The 22,476-nt window shown below is 47.4% G+C and overlaps 1 protein-coding gene across 19 annotated transcripts in view; it reads right to left on the bottom strand.

Annotated features, from left to right (window-relative positions):
• TPD52L2 (TPD52 like 2) overlaps nt 1–22,476 on the bottom strand; it is a 53,450-nt gene that overhangs the window by 7,462 nt on the left and 23,512 nt on the right. For 2 of the 19 annotated variants that reach the window (XM_083447622.1, XM_083447640.1), the window contains 6 exons: nt 19,701–19,867; nt 17,679–17,827; nt 16,321–16,380; nt 12,298–12,357; nt 6,209–6,310; nt 152–178 (listed from right to left, as the gene is read on the bottom strand). In XM_083447622.1, coding sequence (XP_083303748.1) covers nt 152–178; nt 6,209–6,310; nt 12,298–12,357; nt 16,321–16,380; nt 17,679–17,827; nt 19,701–19,867 — 565 coding nt within the window. Of the gene's footprint in view, nt 1–151; nt 179–6,208; nt 6,311–12,297; nt 12,358–16,320; nt 16,381–17,678; nt 17,828–19,700; nt 19,868–21,809; nt 21,889–22,476 lie in introns of those variants that run through there. The other 17 variants (XM_083447635.1, XM_083447625.1, XM_083447634.1 and 14 more) reach the window with 11 other exon arrangements.

Here is a 22,476-nt window from a genome sequence, read left to right as displayed (position 1 = left end):
AAATGGCTCTGGAGGGCTGGAGTATTATGTGGCCATTTGTGGTTCCCGATCCCTTTCCTTTCAACCGAAAGTGAGGCTCATGTGTATGCCTCGGAAAACAACCTTGTTTAACCAGATTCCTTGCAGATATCCCTCTTGAACAGAGCCTTACCTAAAGGAATGTGAGAAGGGGTGGGCCCTGGAAGAATCCAATGGCAGCAGGAAAGGAAAGCAGTGAAAGAGGCGATTAGTTGCAAATTCCCACACCAACCAGTACAACACAACACTTAAGAGATCCCAAAGGAACCCATCTAAAGACTAACAGAAAGAGAGCAAGCAGTGATTTCAGGAGAGGTTAGGAACATTGGAAGCTGTCTTATACAGAGTCAGACCATTGGTACACCGAGTCCAGCACTGGCAGCAGCTCTCCAAGATTTCGGGTGGGGTACATTCCCAGCCCTACATGGAGATGCTCAGGATTGAACCTCATAGCTAATGCATGCAAAGCAGATTCCTTGCCACTCCAAGCTCCAGCCCTGCTATATTCCTGGCACTGGGCACTGACCATGCGAGCATTAAGCCACGCTAAATTAACTTGCTGTTTATTACATCATTAAGCATGTGGCAAACCCTCATAGGTAAACAGATACGCTTGCCAACTTTTTATCCAGAGGCACTGCTAACTGGTTAAATCTGACTCCTTTAATCCACCTGTATTTACTAGGTGGCCAGTGGGTCAATTTTACCAGACCCACAGATCACAAAGCAGGGAGTTGATCCCAGAAAAGAGAGAAAAAGCATCTCAGATGCAAGTGTGCCTGGGAGGAAAATAACCATGATGAACTACTGTGTAAATCCTGCCTGGAGAGTGAAAACCTCCACCTCCCTAAGAGGCTAGAGAGAGGGGGGTTTCATTTTAATGCGCTATGGAGAGTTCTGTATCTAGCCCTTCAGGGTAGAAATCTACAACCAGATAATGATTTTCAACTTTGTAGAGAGGGGCTTTGCATTTTGAGGGCTGCATGCCCTCCAGCCGCAAATGCATAACACACTATCTGGGTTCAATTGACTTTTACTTAGTACACCACCCAAAATTAATCTCCAGCTTTGGCAATACAGTGGTACCTCGGGTTACCAACAGTCCTGCGTATGAACGCTTCGGGTTATGAACTTGGAAGTAGGTGTCCTGAGCTGCAAACTTTGTCCTGGGATATGAACGCTGCGGGAGGCCTATGTAGGGAATGCACACCTTGGGTTAAGAACGTGGCGTAGCGTGGGTTGTCAGCGCCCGGGGCAAGGCAAGTAATTTGCGCCCCCCCCCCCCGCTGCACTGTCCCTCCCCCAGATAGTCCCTCTCTCCGCACCGCACGCCTGGCACCCTCCCCTCCACAGTGGGCGGCGACCCGGCGGCTCGGATCGGATTCGCACAGCCAGCACTGCAGTGAGAGAGAGTGAGTGAGCCAGGTAGGGGCAGAGAGCTGCGAGCACACCCCCCCCAGATGTTGCACCCGGTGCGGCCGGGGCCCCCCCTGCACCCCCCACGCTACGCCACTGGTTAAGAACGCTTTGGGTTAAAAACGGACTTCCGGAACAAATTAAGTTCGTAACCCGAGGTACCACTGTATGTAAGGGCTGCTATATTTCTCTTTACACTTCCTTTCAAGCCAGGAATGTGTGTGTATTTTTGCTTAAGGCACGAAACAGATATTGGTAACAGCCGGGCTCTCTCTTTCATGGCCAGGAACCAGCATGTGCTTCTTCATTCCAGAATCCTACAGGCAACCTGATACCCGAGTCCATCTGCATCTTCAGCTGAGTGTCTAAATGCAGGCCTCAAGGCTTCAAAATGCAGAGTTATTACTATTATTATTTCTTCATGTTTCTCATCATTCTCCCGACCCCTAAAATCCTGTGCACGATTTTGAGAAATTTCAGTTCAGGCTTTAATAAGACACACTGCCCAAATATGGATTTTGGAAAGGACTGACACCATTGTACCAAGCGGTTCAAGGACACCCTAACAAAACAGAAGAGTTTAGATGAGGGGTAGGCAACCTAAGGCCAGTGGGCCAGATGCGGCGCAATCGCCTTCTCAATCCGGCCCCTGGACGGTTCGGGAATCAGCGTGTTTTTACATGAGTAGAATGTGTCCTCTTATTTAAAATGCATCTCTGGGTTATTTGTGGGGCATAGGAATTCGTTCATCCCCTGCAAAAAAATATAGTCTGGCCCCCCACAAGGTCTGAGGGACAGTGGACCGGCCCACAGCTGAAAAAGGTTGCTGACCCCTGGTTTACATCCTTAACCGCTTCTCTTAAGTCATGTGAGTGGGGTTTGGCAGCATGCTCAAAGCATCGTTTTCTGCCCCCGATTCCTCACAAGCTGTAGAGCAGCAAGGAGAAAATGCAAGCCAAGGTCTGGTAGCCAGAAACTGAGTGCAGCAGTGTCAGAGTTAAGAGGACTGAGATTCCAAAGGACTCTGTTCCAAAGGAATATTGGGAGAACAGCTGTTACGAAATCTCGCATCCAAAAAAGTCCAGTGCGATTTGGCCCAATTTGCATTGTACGTTTGATGATAGTGGCCCCTTGTTTTCAAGAGGGATAGTGAAAACCATGCCATTTGCCAATGCTGCAAGGCTGTTAATTCCATTCATTAAAAAAAAGATTATCAGAGGCGTCTCTACTGGGGCTTTTCAAAACAGTTAGCTACCTAAGATGGGTTGGATCCAGAGGAAGTTACCGTATTTTTTGCTCTGTAAGACTCACTTTTCCCCTCCTAAAAAGCACGAGGAAATGTGTGTGCGTCTTATGGAGCGAATGCAGGCTGCACAGCTATCCCAGAAGCCAGAACAGCAAGAGGGATCGCTGCTTTCGCTGCACAGCAATCCCTATTGTTCTGGATTCTGAGATTCAGAATATTTTTTTTCTTGTTTTCCTCTTCCAAAAACTAGGTGTGCGTCTCATGGTCTGGTGCGTCTTATAGAGCGAAAAATACGGTATGTCACAGTTTAGTTCCATTTATTTCAGTGGGACTGGAGTGTGACTAAACTTATCAAGCTGGACCCTGAGGAAGTTAAATCAGATTAGATACTATAGAAAATATACAGGCAATGCGTCAAGGTTGAAGGCTTATCCAGCAGGTGTCTGCGAGTTCAAGGAGATTATTGTTGCTTAGACCTGACCAAGACCTTGTCCCTTCATCAGTTACCTTTTCCCTTCCTGGAGCAGCCAAGGTGGAAAGTTTCATCCATGAACACACTTCAAAGCACACCAGCAAAACAACGGAATACAGTTTGCTTCTTAAGAGAATAGTATAAAAAGAGCAGAATCTCTAAGGCACATGACAAAGATGAACGAGGCTGAAGAGAGAGGAAAAAACCTCTTCTGCCCAAAGGAAAGAGGTTCACTGCAAAACACCAGTTTCACTCCTTTTAGTCTCTGATCACATAAGTCAAGCTTTGTGGCACAAGTCTGCCTTTCATTTGAGGGAACTGGTTCGGTAAGGACTAGGAAAAGAGCCTCTATGGACATCAGGATGAGACCTTGCAGAAGGAGGCAGCTTCTCTCTCCCACTTGTTTGACTGCTGCTATCTGGGGCAGAGAAAATCACACGCAGCAGTACTTTACTGACATTTAACTAGACGTTACCAGGGTGTGGGAAAGAGGAGACCACAAATTATCAGTCCTAACTAAGTTTCAACCACACCTTTGTTATGATGTGGATTGAAAGTTCGTTCTCTTTGAGGATAAACCACCAAAGTCTCCATTTATCACATTACTCTAAGTGGTACTCTGCCTTCTCCAAGGTTCATCCTCTTCATTAGCCTAGCTACGAGTTCTATTCCTACTTTCTTTCAGATGCAGTGTGATTTGGCCACAGTAACTCTGTACTATGATGACAAATACGTTGCTTTTTTAAGGACCACTGCTTTGTGGTTCAAAGGTTTGATAACTTGCATGAGCATTTAAATGCTGCTTTAAAACACACACAGAGAGATCTAATCAATGTTTTTGCTATTCACACTGTAGATGCCACATTGCAATTTGTGAATTTCAGGAAGTCGACCAGGCAAAACTAAAATAGAAAACTAGGTTCTTAATAACCTAGGATGGGGGGGGGGGAGGCATGGTTCTTGTTTGCAAGCTGGATCAGTTTCCAGGAAAATGTTATCAAGACCAACGCATTTATGAAATAATTCTCTGGGACATTTAAAGCAAGCATGTTGCTTTTGGTAAGAAAACGGTGCTATCTGCTAACTCGAAGAACAACACACACACATACACACATAACCACAATGTACTAGAGGTGGCAATAGTCCTGAAAGTGCTATTATGTGATCAGAGTTTTTATATCAAGCGCTTACCACCCAGATATTCCCAGCCAGAGAGGGAATGGAGAAGGTCTGAGAAGAATCAATGTTGCAGTGATTACAAGGGCTCAATTCTACATTAAGTACTATTAACACATTAAGCAGTTGATGTATATAATATAGTGTAGCAGAACACAGCTTGCATTTATAAAAATTCTCAAGAATAAGGATTGAAGGGGAATCATTTGCTGTCCTGCATTTCACAAATAAGGGTGAACATACTCTGTGAACCTTGGATAACTTCCTTCCATATTCTCTTGACCAAACCTAAGTGGCAACTTCACTTGTTTTAAGTCAATGCTAAGGTAAAGGTACCCCTGCCCATATGGGCCAGTCTTGACAGACTCTAGGGTTGTGCGCCCATCTCACTCAAGAGGCCGGGGGCCAGCGCTGTCCGGAGACACTTCCGGGTCACGTGGCCAGCGTGACATCGCTGCTCTGGTGAGCCAGAGCCACACACAGAAACGCCGTTTACCTTCCTGCTGGTAAGCGGTCCCTATTTATCTACTTGCACCCGGGGATGCTTTCGAACTGCTAGGTTGGCAGGCGCTGGGACCGAGCAACGGGAGTGCACCCCGCCGCAGGGATTCGAACCGCCGACCTTTCGATTGGCAAGCCCTAGGCGCTGAGGCTTTTACCCACAGCGCCACCCGCATCCCTAAGTCAATGCTAATGGTGCATTAAATGGGGATACAGAATTTAAATAAGACTTCATGTGTCTTCATGGGAAAATGTAGTGTTAGGCTTCTAGTCGGCTTTTAGCCCTGTATTTAGCATACCACCAGTTCAGTTTAAGATGAAGGCTGAATGAGTTTCCAAACCAGAAACTGCATCCTTCAACAAACCCTACACAACTATCGCCTGATTGCAGGCTACCAAAGTTTGGAGCACACAGATAATTTGCAACGGAGCTGAACTCTAGTGAAAGTCTAAATATTATGGGGATGTTTCGATTGTTTACTTATATGCCGCTTTTCCATAATGAGATTGCCTAAACTGGCTTACAACAAACATCGAAATATAGAGCCTTAGAAATACAAATATACAAAATATAAAACATGTCAGTAAATAAATAAAAAAGCCTAAACCGATTTGGCAAACAGAGAATAAATTCAATATTACACACACGAAAAATCTAGGCTTAAGTACATAAATACAACACAAAACAAGAGTTAACCAGCAATGAAGTTTTTGGTACTGGTCTTGCTGCACTCCCAAGAGGGGAGGGGTATGTCCACAACCCAAGTTCTCACTTGAACAAACAGGATTAGACCATCTAATGGGTTAAATGGTTCCCCCCCAACCAACCAACCATTTAAATAATCAAGCTTATAAAACATTAGGTGTGTGACAAGCAGAGAAATCTACGCCAAACAACTGTTAATAAGTTCTGGACTCAAGTTCTAAACTTAGTTGCTTATACTGCAGTAGTATTACACAAGCACATGTGTAGGCAAAGCACATTATAGAGGTCAAAAAATCCTCTGTAGCTTTTCAGGGAGCAAAAAAAGAGAAATCAAAGAATTTGTTTAAAAGCTCAGTTTATGTAACATTACAGCGTCTGGCGGTGGGGGACCTGCTTCTAAAATCAGCATACACTAACTGCAAATTCCTCAGAACTAAGGGGAGCATTGCTATTATTAGTATTTATTTATTTTAAGGCGAGGCCACCAGGGGAAGACCATTCTGGGCTTCAGAGAAAATGTACGTGAAATAGGCAGTCAAACACCCTGCACCTCTCGCCCCTGTAACTGGAACCAGCTAATAATACCAGGGCTGTTAGATACTGGTTGCTACTGTGGCACTGGGAGCACACTCAACTTCCTCTCCCTTTGAAGCAAATATAGCACAAAAATTACCTCATGTCTCCAAGCTTCCGGCTGATGACAGAGCCCACGTTGGAAAGGGCAGCCGAAGTCTTCTGCCCTGCCTGCGAGAGAGTTTCCTGCGTCTTCTTGTAGCTAGGCAAGAAAAACAAGGCTTGTTAGCAGCTGAAGGCAGCAATTAAGGAGGAAGGACGAGGCGGCGCGAGGGGAAAAGGCAGCTGGTGTCTGGCAAACAGGGCTCTTGTGGATAAGGGAGACAGCGGCACTTCTGACCAGGGTCTCATTGGGCGCAAACTTCACTTGAGGATCGTCCATCTTCATTCCTAAACACCATGCAGCTGTGGTTAAAGCAGGGCATACGCAGCTGTAAGTGACACTGGCACACATCCTCAGAGGCATTTACTGAAACTAAAAGACTTCAAGGAATAAGTGAGAATGGCTGGAAAGTTGTTCAGCTGGTTCCCAGTGCAATGATGGATTTAAAGCCTTTTTGCACAGAAGCAGCAAGGTTGTTTCTTTAACGTATGCCTTTACTACCAGTGCTGATTTTTTAAAAAATAAAAGCTCACTGAACAGGGCCAGAAGCATTTTCTCACTGCAAGTCGGTCAAATTGCATTTGGGGCTTTCGTTCTCCTTACAACCCCATGCTTTTCCTTTGCACCCATATTAAAAAAGAGGATTTCTCATCTACACAGGAATTATAAAGCACCCCCCCCCGACCCCGCAAAAAAAGCTTTCAGCTGGCGACAGCATTAGAAATTTAGAAGGAATAGTTAACAGTGACAAGTTAATTCAGAAAAGAATCAGCCTTGCTTCTGCTATGTAAGGAAAATGTTTCCCATCAGTTACCATTAACATTGCTATTTTAAAACAGGGACAATAGCAACACACTCCAAAGAACTGAAGTACCCATTTCTGGGACAGTTTTCTGCCATCAATCCAATCCAAAGACTCAGATGTTTTAGTTCTAAACACAGTATTTCAGTCCCTACTGAGCAAGCCACTAACATCCCCAGAAAAAATCAATGCACAGAGGGAAAGATTAAAGATAGGATTACAGCCAAGCACCTTCTAAACTCTTCCCCTGTTCATTAATGCTGGAATTCTGCATGCATCAACAACCTAAACTCAGTGGGACTTGTCCCTCATCAGCCACGTACAAGATAAGGCTATTCGCATTGCCATTAATTAGGATAGCATTTTTTTGTATACAAACAGCCATCACTGATGGCGAGTATATTCCATATCCTAACGAGACTTATTATAGACTTATTATACTTCTACGGACTTTCAAAGATTGACAGACATGTGTTCATTTTACTTCAAATATATTAGAGTATTTACAAGTGTACACATTTTGCTTTCGTTGTACTAAATTATGTATATTATGCAATAAGAATTGCAGTGCTTTCTAGTATACTGGTCTTCATGTTGCTTGTATTGTTTGTTATGTTAAGTTTGCAACACAGGGGTTTGTTGTTCTGTATGTGGTCCATGGAGAGGCAAGACTTGTCCTTCTTGCCCATGAACCCAGGCCTCCGGTTCCTTCCTCTGAAAAATTATTAATTATCTAATTATTAAATCTGCACTGCAGCCTTCTTCCTGAAGGTGCCCAGTTCTCATCGAGGCTGGCAAATCTTGTGTGTAACCTGGGCTACTTTAGATTTACAGATGGGTGCTCACTTTGAAGCTTAATAGCTAAAAGTAGTGCTCCAGTAGGAACACACCTGTTGAAAATAAACCTGCCAAGAAGGCTAGACCCTCCTCCCATCCCAATTTTCTATGTAGAGGGTCTGAGATGTGAGCCACAGCTGCATCCTCAAGAGGGCCACTCAACTTCTTCCACCTGTCAATCTAGGCAAGGCGTGCTGTCTGTGCAGAATACAGTCATGCCTCATGTTACATTCGCTTCATGTTACGTTTTTTCAGGTTACGTCCCATGGCGACCCGGAAGTACCAGAAAGGGTTACTTCCGGGTTTCGCCGCTCGCGCATGCGCAGAAGAGCAAAATGACGTCACGCGCATGCGCAGAAGCGGCAAATCGCAACACGTACGTGCATAGACATGCCGATGCGGGTTGCACTCTTTTCATGTTGTGAACGGGCCTCCGGAACGGATCCCATTCGCAACCAGAGGTACCACTGTAAGGGCATTAACAGAGGCAGAACCTTCTCTGCAGGGGAGCCAAATGGGTAAGATCTGTACTACAAATTCAGCGTGCATCTTTTGAGTTGCACCTTATTAATGGAACTTGAAGGTCCTTTTCAATTAAACCAAACTGTATGCATTGAAGCAATGGACACACAGAACAGGAACAATGTGGAGGTTCAGCTTAAATGTGGGGGGGAAATCCCATCTGTTCAGGGACAGAATCTTGGTAACATGCTGAACTGGAGCCCACGATCTAGCAACTAGGCCATTTTACTTGCTTCCTTGTTTAAAGTATTGGCAGCTTCATTAAACATGGCTGCAGCTATCCCAGGTATTGGTCCCCAGTTGTTTAAAAGGGCACGCGAACGGCATTTGTCTTCTTCAGCATTCTTCTGCCCTGCATTAGGTGTTAAGATACTGCAAGGGTCAGCTAGGGACGACTTAGCAAGACCAGCTGTCATGTAGCTGTACCTATTATTCACCCTGACACCAAAAGCACCCCCTGATTACAGTCCAGCAAGTTCCTAACCATTTGTCCCCCGAAACGTGGGGTATAATCTTCTGAAGGGGTAGGCCAGCAGCATCCAGTCTCTGTATTACTCAAACATTAGGGGTTTTTTTTAACGCTAACCCTAAGCCCCAGCACAGTTTCAAACAGTCTTTCTCTCTCTCTCTGGCTCAGACATGCAACACAGAAGCTCCTCAAGCACTGTACAAAAGCTGCTTCTACCCTAAGCGTCCCAGAAGCCACATTTTGCTTCCTGCGCTGACAAGAAAGCTCGTGTATTTGCTCACACAGCTCTGGAATAATACTGCTTATTCAGCTGAGGCCTCCCAAAAACCCGTCCTGCCTTTCTGCAGCCCCAGCTGTCTTAGCAGAAGCTGAAGTTTCCTAGAAATATAGGGAAGAGATATTTGCCTTGCAATGCACTGTGGGTTAAACCACAGAGCCTAGGGCTTGCTGATCAGAAGGTCGCGGTTCGAATCCCCGCAATGCGGTGAGCTCCTGTTGCCCGGTCCCTGCTCCTGCCAACCTAGCAGTTTGAAAGCACGTCAAGTGCAAGTAGATAAATAGGTACCGCTCTGGCTGGAAGGTAAACGGCGTTTCTGTGCGCTGCTCTGGTTCGCCAGAAGCGGCTTAGTCATGCTGGCCACATGACCTGGAAGCTGTATGTCGGCTCCCTCAGCCAATAAAGCAAGATGAGCGCCGCAACCCCAGAGTCGGCCACGACTGGACCTAATGGTCAGGGGTCCCTTTACCTTTACCCTAATACACAGCATTCCACAAGCCAATGCCTTCCAAATATTTTGAACCAAATATCTCTTCAGCCTCAGATCTGTGCTAGCTGGGGCTGATGGAGGCTATAGTATGAAACATATGGAGGGCACTGGGTTGGGGAAGGCTGGTGCAGACCTCCACCCCTCTAGTCATTTGTCACCAAATTCAGTGAAGCATTGGTACTTAACGAAAGCCTGAAAAGGAAGGCTAGCACAGCATGACTAAAAAAAAGATTAAAGGTAAAGGACCCCTGACAGGTAAGTCCAGTCGTAGACGACTCTGGGGTTGCGACGCTCATCTCCCTTTACTGGCCGAGGGAGCTGGCGTTTGTCCACAGACAGTTTTTCCGGGTCATGTGGCCAGCATGACTAAGCCGCTTCTGGCGAACCAGAGCAGCGCACGGAAACACTGTTTACCTTCCCGTTGCTGTGGTACCTATTTATCTACTTGCACTTTTGGCGTGCTTTCAAACTGCTAGGTTGGCGGCTGCAGCAGGGACTGAGCAACGGGAGCTCACCCCATTGCGGGGATTTGAACTGCCGACCTTCTGATCGGCAAGCCCAAGAGGCTCAGTGGTTTAGACCACAGCGCCGCCCTCGTCCTTATAGCATGACTAGAGGTGTTTAAAAATTCAACTCCGGAAACTTTCCATTGAAGTTGACTTCCTGCTGAAGTTTTCAGGAAGCTGAAGTTTGCAAAACTTCCTGCTTTGCTAGGGGGTTTCCACTCAGATTAAACTCAGGACAAACTCTGATTAAACCCCACCAAAGAAAATGGCTTTCTGTTAACTCAAAGCAGCTGCTGGGGTTTGTCAATGCATAGCAAGGTAACTATACACTTTCGTGGGAGAAAGCAGGTAGCACTTAATCTCAGTTTAATGAAGGTCAAGTTCCTCTCTCAGAATTTCCCCCTAGTCAGCCAAAATTGTAACAGGAAAAAAAGGGCAGGCAGCACTGAGAGGCAATGAGTTAAACAATAAAATACTCCAAAAGCAGACAAGTGTTGTGGGGAGGCGGGAGGAAGGGTCAAGCTCCACAAACAAGTCACTAAGGCCAAGTACTATACAGTCATACCTCGGAAGTCAAATGGAATCTGTTCCTGAAGTCCATTCAACTTCCAAAACGTTTGGAAACCAAGGCATGGCTTCTGATTGGCTGCAGAAAGCTCTTGCAGCCAATCGGATGCCGCGTCGGACACTCCAAATAATGTTTGCAAACTGGAACACTCACTTCTGGGTTTGCGGCATTTGGGAGCCAAAACATTCGAGTCACAAGGCGTTTGACTTCTGAGGTACGACTGTAAATCCAAAGGGGCTTCTCGCAGAATAGGCCTTTCCCAGTTCCTTATTTCTGATGCAGTCCTATCCTCCCTGCAAAGCCACCCCAGAGGACTGGAGATCCTTCAGAGCGGCATTCAATGAATGAAGTGCTGCAGCAGGACTGGAAACCAGTAACCCCCCCACCCCCCCTCACATGTGTGCAAGCAGAAATGCATTCCATTCCAGCCTCAGCTTCCCTGAATTCAAGTCAACAGGGACACTTCCTCCCTCATCAGCTCCACTGAATTGAACGGGAAACAATCAGAGTTACAGGGTTCTTCTATTACTTCCACTTATTTCAATGGGGACAAGATGCTCTCAATGGGGAGAGGCACACACATGCTTGCAGTTAGGAATTATGGAAGCTGACTCTAATTCCCTTAAAAAGTGGCTCCTGGGGACATCAGAAGAAATATGCTGATTACGGTAAGATCATATAAGGACTATAACTAGAAGTTTCCTAGACATAAGCTGAACCAAAGGAAATTGTTGCACTAACCTCCTGTTGAAACTAGGATTGGGAAACTACGGTTCTCCAGAACCCCCATCTAAGGGTTACAAAATGCACCTGTCTTAAGCTCGCTTTAATTTATATGCATTAGTGTGCTTGGTTGGGTTCACTGCAAAGCCTTGTGAGCGTACTGAACACAAAACCTTTAAAAAAATAATAAAACTCCATTCCCTTACCATCTAAATTCTGCACCAAGAAAAAATGCATTCTACGACTTGCAAAACTATGCCTTTTGCAACCATTTCTCCCTTTGCAGTATACTGTGGGTTCTTTTTCCTCGTTTGCATGATTTATTCTGCTTTGCTAGTCATGGGTGGGGTACAGTCACTGAAGTTCTCTGGCTGCTGAAATTTCAGAAACGCTGCCCACATACGTTCAAACTTTTTTTTTTACACCCCTAAGGGCTAGAATTCATGCATTTAGAAAAATTAATTAAAAGAAGAGAACCTCAGGATTCTGGTCCCACTATTACATTCTGGATTACATTTTGCACTCCCGCAGAACCGCAGTCCACAAGCAATAATCATTTGCAAGCTTAAGCTGCGCATTAACCTGAACGAGGCCTATCCAAAGGAAGCACGGAAGCAGGCAAAGGTGCTTACTGCCAAAGAGCAATGGGCAAACGTCAGGGTGGCAAGGATATCACAGATAAATTCATGGGATCATAGAGAAAGCTGCCACGCAGTAAGCTGCAGAGTCTAAGTCATCCTTCTCCCACTATCCCTAATTAGTCAGCAAAACAAACGGCGTTTAGAGAATGGAGACCAAGCAGGAAGGCAGTTAGCGCAGGGAAGGAACTGTTAGTTGCAGGATGCTATTGGAATAAGGGAACGTGCTTTAGGCTGAAGGTTAAGACACTCACGCTTCTGATTGGGTTAATTTCTCATTCCAGTCCTCCAGGGTGCTGCTGGCCGAAACATATCTATAAATACAACGGAAGTTAGAGAAGGGGCCAAAACCTTTCTTCCACAGCACTCCAAACCACAAGGGCTGTAACAAAGCCATCACTATTCCTTCAAGCTTTTGTATTTATTCCTCCCTAGTTTGTGTTATTTCGAGGTCAGATTCCTTCCTGTTCTCGGGGTGAACCATCGAAGACACGCAGTCTTAAATAAATAAAATGTTCAGATGTTGCAAAAACGGTCTCTCCAGCTCCTTCCTTTTCATGCTTGCGGAGGGCAGAGGGGAAGGCACCAGCCTAGACTTAGCAGTCCTACTTTGCTGCCGTTAGATTAAAACAGAGCCCATCCTTGCAGGATCAGACCCATGGCTCACCTAATCCAGAATCCTGTCCTCACAGCGGGCAGCCAGATGCCCTAGTGGGAAACCAGCAAGGCAGGATTCAAGCACAAGAGTTTACGCTGGGTGTTCAGGGAGGTGCATCAAAACAGCAACCGGTCTTCTTCCTTCCTTTGGCAAAGGCAGACATGCCAGCACCCCAAGGCTACTTTAACCAGCCTCTCCCTCTCCCACTAAGGTTTGGTTGAGGCAGCTGCGTCTCAAAGAAATTGCCACACATACCTTTACGCGACTTAACATTTGCCAGGTGCTTTGTTTTAAAGTGCAATTAAGTTTAAAAGGCTGCTGCAGTGCAGAGAGTGGTGGAAGGCAGGTTTTAAACTGCCATTTCAAACATTTATTTCTATGCCTCCCCTGCAGAAAAATCAATCTGAAAGGCTAGATTGGGGGGGGGGGGAGAGAATGTGTCTCACTGTTGCCTATGGCTTGGGCTACCATTTGCAGTTAGATGCACTGCAGCATGTGGGAAAATAAAGAGTGAAGACATAATTGAGCGTCTTAAAACAAGGTCACACTAAGCCCAGGATTCTATAAATACAAGTGCTATAGCAGCCTATTAACACCCAGTCTTCAGAAACCGCTTTGAGGTTTTTTCTTGCGGGGAGGGGGCGTTTTACAATCAAGCAGTGTATAAATGAAATACAATTAAGATTTGGCTTTTTGAATTTTTTTTCTGCACTGGGGAGGGAAGCGTCTGCTTAATAGTTAGCTGGCTGGCTATAATTACCTAGTCCAGTCCCAAATATAAAGAAAAATACAAGCTGAAACAAATAATTTGGGTCAAAAAAGAGTTCTAGTGGGCCAGGCTGCCAGCTTTAAGCTGAATTGTCAGGCTTGTAAAGTAAGCCAGCATGAAAAAATCACTACTACCCTGACTTTCCCTCAAAGGGGCCGTCCAAGGAGCGACAGAGTGCCCTGTCCCAACTCCACCAGCTTATTTGGATTTCTGCACTAGGCACGGGGAGGGGAGAGATTCTCATACGTTAATTCAGGCAAGGGTGGTCATGTGCCAGCATGCAGACCTACATATATAGGCATGCACGCAGTCGACCATATGGACACAGCTCCCTCCAACACCTCAGCAACACCACATCAGGCAGCCTCGGCCCAAATCTCAAGCCAGCCAGGAGGCTGCAACACAGCCATGTTCAAAGTTGCTCCATCCTGGCCTAGAACTACCGTATTTTTCGCCCTATTGGACGCACCGGCCCATAGGACGCACCTAGTTTTCGGGGGGGGGGGGGGAATCAAGGAAAAAAATATGATTTCCCCCCCGCAGCTCTGGGACAGCGGACAGGCTGCACGCAGCCTGTGCGCTACTCCAAGACCTTCTCCCTGCTTTTGCGGGAGGTGGCAGAATTCCCCCACCTCCCGCAAAAGCCCACAGGAGCCGTGCGCGACTCCTACGGGCTTTTCGACCAGGAGGGAAAAGGGACTGAAACGGCCAGTCAGTCCCTTCTCCCTCCTCGGGGAAAAGCCCCCAAGGGCGGCGCGCTCTTTAAAAGGCTGTGCGGCTCCTACGGGCTTTTCTACGAGGTGGGGGAATTCCCCCATCTCCTAGAAAAGCCAGCAGAAGCCGCGGAGCCCCTTTAAAGAGCGCACGGCTTTTGCCTGCTTTTGTGGGAGCTGGGGGAATTCCCCCATCTCCCGCAAAAGCCCACAGGAGCCGTGCGCGACTCCTACGGGCTTTTCGACCAGGAGGGAAAAAGGACTGAAACGGCCAGTCAGTCCCTTCTCCCTCCTCGGGGAAAAGCCCCCAAGGGCGGCGCGCTCTTTAAAAGGCTGTGCGGCTCCTACGGGCTTTTCTACGAGGTGGGGGAATTCCCCCATCTCCTAGAAAAGCCAGCAGAAGCCGCGGAGCCCCTTTAAAGAGCGCACGGCTTTTGCCTGCTTTTGTGGGAGCTGGGGGAATTCCCCCATCTCCCGCAAAAGCCCACAGGATTGGAGAGTAGAGGCGCGCGCCTTCCCGCTGCCCCCCATCCTCTGGGGCTGGCGATGGAGGAGGCGCTGCTTTCCCCCACTGCCAGCCTCAAAGACCAGACTCTCCTGGCTTCAGCGGAAGCAACACAAAGCCTCCGGAGCGCAGGCTTCGGAGGCTTTGCGTTGCTATCGCTGAAGCCAAGGAGCCTGCATTCACCCCATAAGACGCACACACATTTCCCCTTCATTTTTGGAGGGGGGAAGTGCGTCTTATAGGGCGAAAAATACGGTAAACCCTGAATACATTTCTAGGTGTGCTTCCTCAGCAGTGAGCAGCACTGAACTCGGCGGGACCTTTGAGCAGAGATGCACAGAGCAACACTGCAGGTCTATCAGCTTGAAGGTCTCGCACGGTCCCATCCACCCTCCTTTGCTGCCTCTTGCACCTGGAAGGGCAAGATGCTGCTACTGCCGTCGCCTCTCTCACCCCCCCCCCAAATGAAGGAACAATGCCTTCTGTGGCCACCTCACATAGTGAAACCCAAGGCACCATTTCTCCTTTGCAAAGCAGCCTCCAGAAGAGGAGGTCCCCGGTGAAGAAGCAGGGAGCCAGGGTGAAGAACCCTTCTTTGCTGCCAGCAAGTGTTTAAAAGGGGGAAAGCAATGAGCAAGAGCTGAGCATCCTTTCCCACTGCTGATCTCCCCCTTTCAACAACACTTTGTAGCCATGGAACATAGAGGTATTCAACGAAGTTTAATTCAGAGTATAGTCACTGAAATTAATAGACCTTAAAGGTAAAGGGACCCCTGACCATTAGGTCCAGTCGTGGACTCCTCTGGGGTTGCGGTGCTCATCTCGCTTTATTGGCCGAGGGAGCCAGCATACAGCCTCCAGGTCATGTGGCCAGCATGACTAAGCTGCTTCGGCGAACCAGAGCAGCGCACGGAAACGCCGTTTACCTTCCCGCCGGAGCGGTACCTATTTATCTACTTGCACTTTGACGCGCTTTCGAACTGCTAGGTTGGCAGGAACAGGGACTGAGCAACGGGAGCTCACCCCGCCGCGGGGATTCAGACCGCCCACCTTCCGACTGGCAATCTCAAGAGGCTCTGTGATTTAACCCACATCACCACCTTACTTAGTCATTAATTTTAACGAGCCTACTCTGCATAAGACTTATACCACCCGATGGTTCCAGCCGAAAGCTAAAACCAAAAGTTACGAAACTGCATTTGCTAACGCCCAGCCTTCCCATTTCCCGCTCTCCTTTGTCCATGGTCTGCATGTGAGCATCAGAATCTGAAATGGTAAAACCTCCCTTTTGCCATGTACAGGAGTGATGCTAAATTAACGTAGCCAATTCCCAGCTGGACTTCTGCAATGTTTCAATGTGGCCTGGTAACTGATTGGAATTTTCCTTTCTCTATGCAAGGAAACGTCATTGAAGCCAGCAAGATGAGCTTAATCTTGAATGGGGACAAAAAATGTTTATGGGCAAAAGAATGGAGTTTTGACGTTAATAAGCGAAAGGCCCAGAAGTTGCTCCTCCAACATCCCAAGCACACAGCCAGCTTCCTCTGGGACCAAAGTGAAGGGGTAGAATGAGTCAGAGGAAAAGAGCAAGGAAGAGGGAGTTGGTGCTTGTAAGGCGGGAGAGGAACTCACAGGTCCGATCGGGTCAGTTTCTCATTCCACTCTCCAAGTTTCTCAGAGGTTTTCATATAACTAGAAACAAAAACCTGGGGGTCAATCACACTTTTGAAAGCTGGGGTCAAGATGGTTTCAAGAGAGGAGAAAACCCAACATCCAAGAGGCAGGTGATGAAATATACTGACCCAGCCTGAGAGCTGGGTCTTGGCAACACTCCTGCCAGAGAAAAAATGAAGCAGCGTGCGAGATTCACAGCATCCTGGGATGGGGAGCTAGAGTGTATTTGTAGCTTTGATACATGCATACAGTTCCTCAGGTGCCTTTGGGAAGAGATTGTGATTTGGAATTATAAAATTAAATTAAAGGTGTTGCATGGCATGAACGGATTGGGGTGTGCGCTGCAAAGCAGCTACAGCTGTTGCTCAGGCCAGCAGAGATCTTGGCAAGGAGGGTTTTGACTTAAGTCAACAAGGCAATTAGAAGCCCAGACTGTGATCCAAAGAAGCACCAAGCCTAGATAGCTCAGTTGGTTAGAGTGTGGTGCTGATAACGCCAAGGTTGCAGGTTCGATCCCCGTATGGGGCAGCTGCATATTCCTGCGTTGGACTGGATGACCCTCAGGGTCCCTTCCAAGTCTTCAATTCTATGATTCCACAGCCATCACAAATAAGCTGGGTGCTCAGTGGCCTAGCGGGCACCCTCTATATGACGTAACTGGCAATGGGAGCTCCATGTAGGCATCCTTCAAGTCTCCTTCCCTGTAAAGCAAGTGTGAAGAAGTGGTTCTGACTCTTGGGAGCCAGATCCATATCTCCGCTACCCTTCAGGGGTCAGATCTGAGAGGTGGGCATGGGGTCAAGTGAGGGGACGCTTTGACGTTCCAACAACTGTTGCAGCTTCAGAGCGCTGGGCAGGCCATGCAAGGAGCCCTGCGTGGTGCTTTGGAGCGCTGCCGATCAGCTGGTGCTCAGGCCTTCAAAGAACTGAGCAGGGCCTCTAGGGCAGGAGCAAGGAGATTACAAAGAGCACCACGGCTCTTTGCCAACTCCTCCAAGCAGCCAATCCCAGCTGGCTTGCTCCACTGATTGGTGGTGATAGCAAGCCTCGCTTGCCAATACACAACTGGGAGCACTTTAAGGCTGCGCACTGGCAGCCCTGTCACGTGTGTTATCGGTTGTGGCTGTGGTTTGGGGATAAGTCTCCTAGACCAGAGGTCCCCCACTGCTATGGGAAAGGAAGATTTACTGCCTCAGGATCTCAAAGGATAAAAGCTCAAAGATAGGACTTCTCTTTTCTGTTGGAGCAAGCCCCAATAGAACACCACGTCTACTTCTGCAGGTTACGGTGGAAAAATCACCCTAGGCAACACCTACGCAGTGGAGACCTGGACATCATGCCAGCTCTTTGAGAGGTTTTGCTTCAGGCCATCCAAGGGGGTCAGGCCCAGCTTTCTCTTCAGCTCCCCGCAGTGTCTCTCTTTGGCAGCCAATACCTGGCGCAGGGTGCCTATCTCCTCTTCCACCTGCAAAAAAAAGAGGAGAGGTATCTGGGTTAGAGACCCGAGTGCTGCAGGAGCAGGTACCTAACAATTCGGCATGGAAGGTGAGCCGTGACGTCCTGGCTTCCAAGAGAAGAGGCAAGCAAGACATGGAGCACAAAGCATTTTAAACGTATTAATCAACATAACTGCTTATTGCGCTAAACAGCTTAAGCTTTGTTCTGCAAATAGTGGGTTGTGGCCACAACTGGGTTGTAGGCCTGTTGTAACGTGTGAGGCAGCAGTGGTGCTGCCAATATACAAATACTTCACAAAATTAAGAAGTAGGTCGGCCTAAAGGTAGCTCCCCAGAAGACTGAAGATTATTTATCTAGAGCACTGTTCCCCTGACTTGGGTCTCGGCTGTTTTGGAACTACAATTCCCATCATCCCTCACGACTGGTCCTGCTAGCTAGGGAAGATGGGACTTGTAGTCCAAAAACAGCTGTATACCCAAGTTTGGGAAACGCTGTTCTGGAGCAGAAATGGCCAGAAAGTAGGCGACAGTGGGCCGCCTAACAGCTGATGGTTTCTGGGATTCTTGCCAGAACACTGTACTAGCTGGGCCTTGATCTGATTCTGCAAACACGCTTTGTGTACACAAGCGAAGAACTCGGGGCCACTTCCTACAGATTGGTTGTTCCTGAACTGCCTAAGTATTATGGGCATGTGATTTTACTTTTGTGAGTTTAGACCATGCAGTTTCTGATTTTAAAAAAGTAGACTGCATAGAAGTGATATCAGCCCTTGTACAAAGAATATAATTGATTAGGGAGTTTCCCCAGCACATCAGCTTTAAGGGAGACCTGGCACAGCAACATTCCTGATGGATGTGTTTGTATGAACACAGCTCTCTGTTTCCGCAGTCAAGTTTCACATGCAGGCCAATTTGTGGTATGAAGCCCAATCAGGAGGAAGAGAAAATATCAAAGTGTTGCAATGTGTGAACAGTGGACCTGACATATTAGTGATTTGCTTCCAGTCCTCAAGGAAATCCACGGTCATTCGGGACATACCATGTCAGCTTAGGTCTGGCCAGAGCCCTGCATGCTAGACTTTAACACTATCCCACAGAAGCTAAGTGCACGCCTAGAATGTGCCAAAGAAAAGGGTTTTTAAAAAGGAAAGGATTCAGCCACCGTTCTTTACTAAGCAACCACAGGATTCCTAAGGAGCAGGGTTTGAAAAACAGTTTTAGAAAGCCATGCCCCAGTTTTAGAAAACCATGAGCAAGACCAGTATTACAGAGAAGACCTACAGCCAAAGAACAGTGCAGTGTTGGATCTGGAATGGGGAAAGTTTTACATCCCCAGAGAGATAGCCTTGAAGCTCACTGGGCAATCTTGGGCTAGTGTGTCACCCTAACAACTCACAGAGTTGTTCTGAGGATAAACGTTGTGGAGACCACATCTGCCACCCTCAGCTTCTCAGAGGAAGGGCAAGACAAAAATGTACTAAAGGGATATTTGAATTCCCAGGTAATGTGACTGTTCACATAATAGCGCCTTCAAATGCCACAATATTATCTAAAACTCTAAAGCAGTGTTTCCTCAAACTTGGGTCTCCAGCTGCTGTTGGACTACAACTTCCATTATCCCTGACCACTGGTGCTAAGCTAAGGATGATGGGAGTTGTAGTCCAACAACAGCTGGAGACCCAGGTTTGAGTAAGAACTGCTCTGAAGGAACATGTCTACAAAAGAGGGAACTACAAGGTTACACTTTAGAAATTCTGTTCTGTGAGCTTTCTAAGTCTGAGATCTTTAGAGCTACAGAGGAAGAATTATCTGGGCTCCCTTGTACCACAGCAACAGAGCACAGCATGGAGAAAAGCAGAGTGTGAAGGCAGCCTCCTTTACCTTGACCAGCTCGGCCCTTAGCTCCTCTTCCTCCGCTTCTGTGAGCCCATTGTAGGCCGAGGCCCTTGCAGGAGGAGCAGCGGTGGCGGCAGCACTCGTGTTATCCACAGGCACATCTGTCATAGTATCCGACAACAGACCTTTGTTGGGAGAGTTAAGGTTGATATCTGTCATGGACAAGAAGCAAACCAGGGGGGAAAGGATAAGCAGCTAAAAGGCAGAGCATGTTAGTCTTGCAGGCGCCCCTCTATACGGCGAAGGTGAAGAGGGAAAAGAGGAACAGGCTGCTCTAAATCAGGTCCTGCCCAAGAGACCCGCAGAAGCATATTTGCATTATCAAGAGCTCCAGAGAAGCAGCTTCTTACAAGCTGCATCCACAACAACTGTGCACCGTCTGCTGTCCCTGGAGACACGGCCTCTTCCCTTCCCCTCCGGCTGACACGTTCGGAAATGGCAATCTAGCAATCTTGTCATTCTCCTTGCAGGGAGAGCAGGTAACTCAAGGCTGCCTCGCACAGTAACCCAGCAACAAACCCAGGTTTGCCAGAGCATACATAGGGACTTGCCTTTTATTATCAAGGCCATCTACCTTAGTATTGTCTACACTGACTGGCAGCAGCTCTCCAGTTTCAGAGAGGGGTCTCTGCCAGCCCTACCTGGAGATGCCAGGATTTGAACCTGGGACCTTCTGCACTCAGGGCAGATCCATAAACTACAGTCCTTCCCCTTCCATACCCTTGACAGGGAGCCAGTGCTAGTACTGGCATTCTGAAGACCGCATCTATACTACACACATCCTCATCATATTCTCATTCCCCCTGCAAAATGAAGGGGTGGGCCTATTAAGACCACAATAGGTTGCCTTGCTTCTTGTAATCTGTATTGGAAGTGTGCCAAGGGATTTGGTGGCCGTGCTGCCTCAGGAGTGATATTATGCTGATAGTCACTGGCAGAGGAGCTCCTCCGAGCCCAAAAGGGTGGGATAAACAGAAAGGTCTCTAGTTGCTTGCTGAACATGAGCTTGGGGCAGGGTAGAGGAAGTGTGATACAGACGAGGCAGAGAAGCCGAAATCCACACTCTGTTCCAAAGTTCATGGAGGAGAAGCTTGCTAAGTTGCTATCTCTACGCCAAGCTTACCTCACCGTTTTGCTGCAAGGCTGCAAATCACCTTGCTGCTTACTTAGAGGGATGGAAGTACAAGACATGAATAAATGAAGCTAATGCAATATGACCTCGCTGTCGAAGCCCTAACCGTTTCCCACGAAGGCAAGCTTCAGGAGTTTTTCCAATTCTGCTGAATTACGTTACTCTTCGGCAATTGCGATGACAGCTTCTAGGGCAGGGGTGGGGCACCTGAGCTGGGGCCCTCCAATTCCGCTCCAGACATTAGGGGTAGATGAGATATTTGGGCCTCAGGCTCCCATCCCAGCTCTAGAAATTGCAAGATGCCCACTTTTCAGCATAAAAAGAAGTACTCTTGCTGTCTTTACCCCTCAAAAGCCCTGCAGATAAGACAGCAGCTGCACTTTCAAAGACACAAAGGAGCAGGCAAAAGGTTAGTTTAGCAAACAAAGCATCACTACACACACGACTGTGTGTTACTGCTCACAGCAGACTGGAGTCGAGAGCCTACATAAGCACGTTAGAAATTAATGCAGCTGCTTGAAAAACAGGAGAATCGCACAGACCGTATGCTTTCATTCTTTGCTGGTAAGCATCAAAGGCAAACCTCTCAAGAAAAATGAAAGCAGGGAATCTACTGAAGCTCAAAGCTATAACTCTTTGATCTCAAGCTAACCCACTTAAAAGGATGGTGGGTAGCTCAGATTCTCGAGCTCTGCATTCAGCCTCCTGGAATTCCACCGCAGGTCCTCCCCACCTAGCCCCCTGATCAAATCCTTGGGGCTCCCTGTGTAAGGGGTAGCACAAAATCAAAGACCAAGCTTAACATTTTGAGTCTCCTGACTCCCATGATCACTCAGCAATCTATATGCCCTGCTCACCTAAATTCAACCATCATGCCCATCCAACTAGGGTTCAAATCCCCACTCCGCCATGACCCCCACTGAGTGTGCTTCGGCCAGCCGTTGCCTCTGAACTTGACCTACCTCACAGGCTTGTTGTGGGGATTAAAAGAAGAGAGGAGACCTATGTAAGCTCTCTGATCCACCAACTTCTTCCCTCAGCTGGGCCTACACAGAAACAACTCTTTCATGTAAACACCTTCCTTTCTTAATAATCCCCTTCCCACTCACTCTCCATGTGGCGCACCCTAACCCAACCCACCTCAAAAGCAAACATTCCTGCTGCACTGGATTTAGATCCAGGCCTAGTTCTCAACTTGAAGGTGGTCTTATTTTTATTTAATAAATAAAATAATAATAATAATAATAATAATAATAGTAGTAGTAGTAGTAAAGCTGTGGACTATATTTAGGGTAGCTGCTACTTAAGACAACTTCCCTGCCAGCTTAAAAGTAATACATAGTTAATTACAAGAATCACCCTAATCAGCCTAGGAAAAACCCCAGCACCAGCCATGACCTTACAAACTCTCCAGCCAGCTGAAACCCCAGCATCTGCTCTCAAAGGCCACTCCCCAAAAACAAACAGATGCTCAATCCCCATTTAAAAGCTCGCAAGGGAGGAGGCTACTGGCACCAGGAAGGGTATACCATAATCATGGGGCCGCCACTGAAAAGGCTCCCACATAACATGCCTGCACACCGAAACTCACGTTGTTCCACAGTACAAACAAAAAGGTGGGGGGGAGAG

This window comes from Podarcis tiliguerta (assembly GCF_965153285.1).
Source record: "Podarcis tiliguerta genome assembly, chromosome: 6".
NCBI classification, from domain to species: Eukaryota; Metazoa; Chordata; class Lepidosauria; order Squamata; family Lacertidae; genus Podarcis; species Podarcis tiliguerta.
This window is presented reverse-complemented; position numbering and strand designations above follow the sequence as displayed.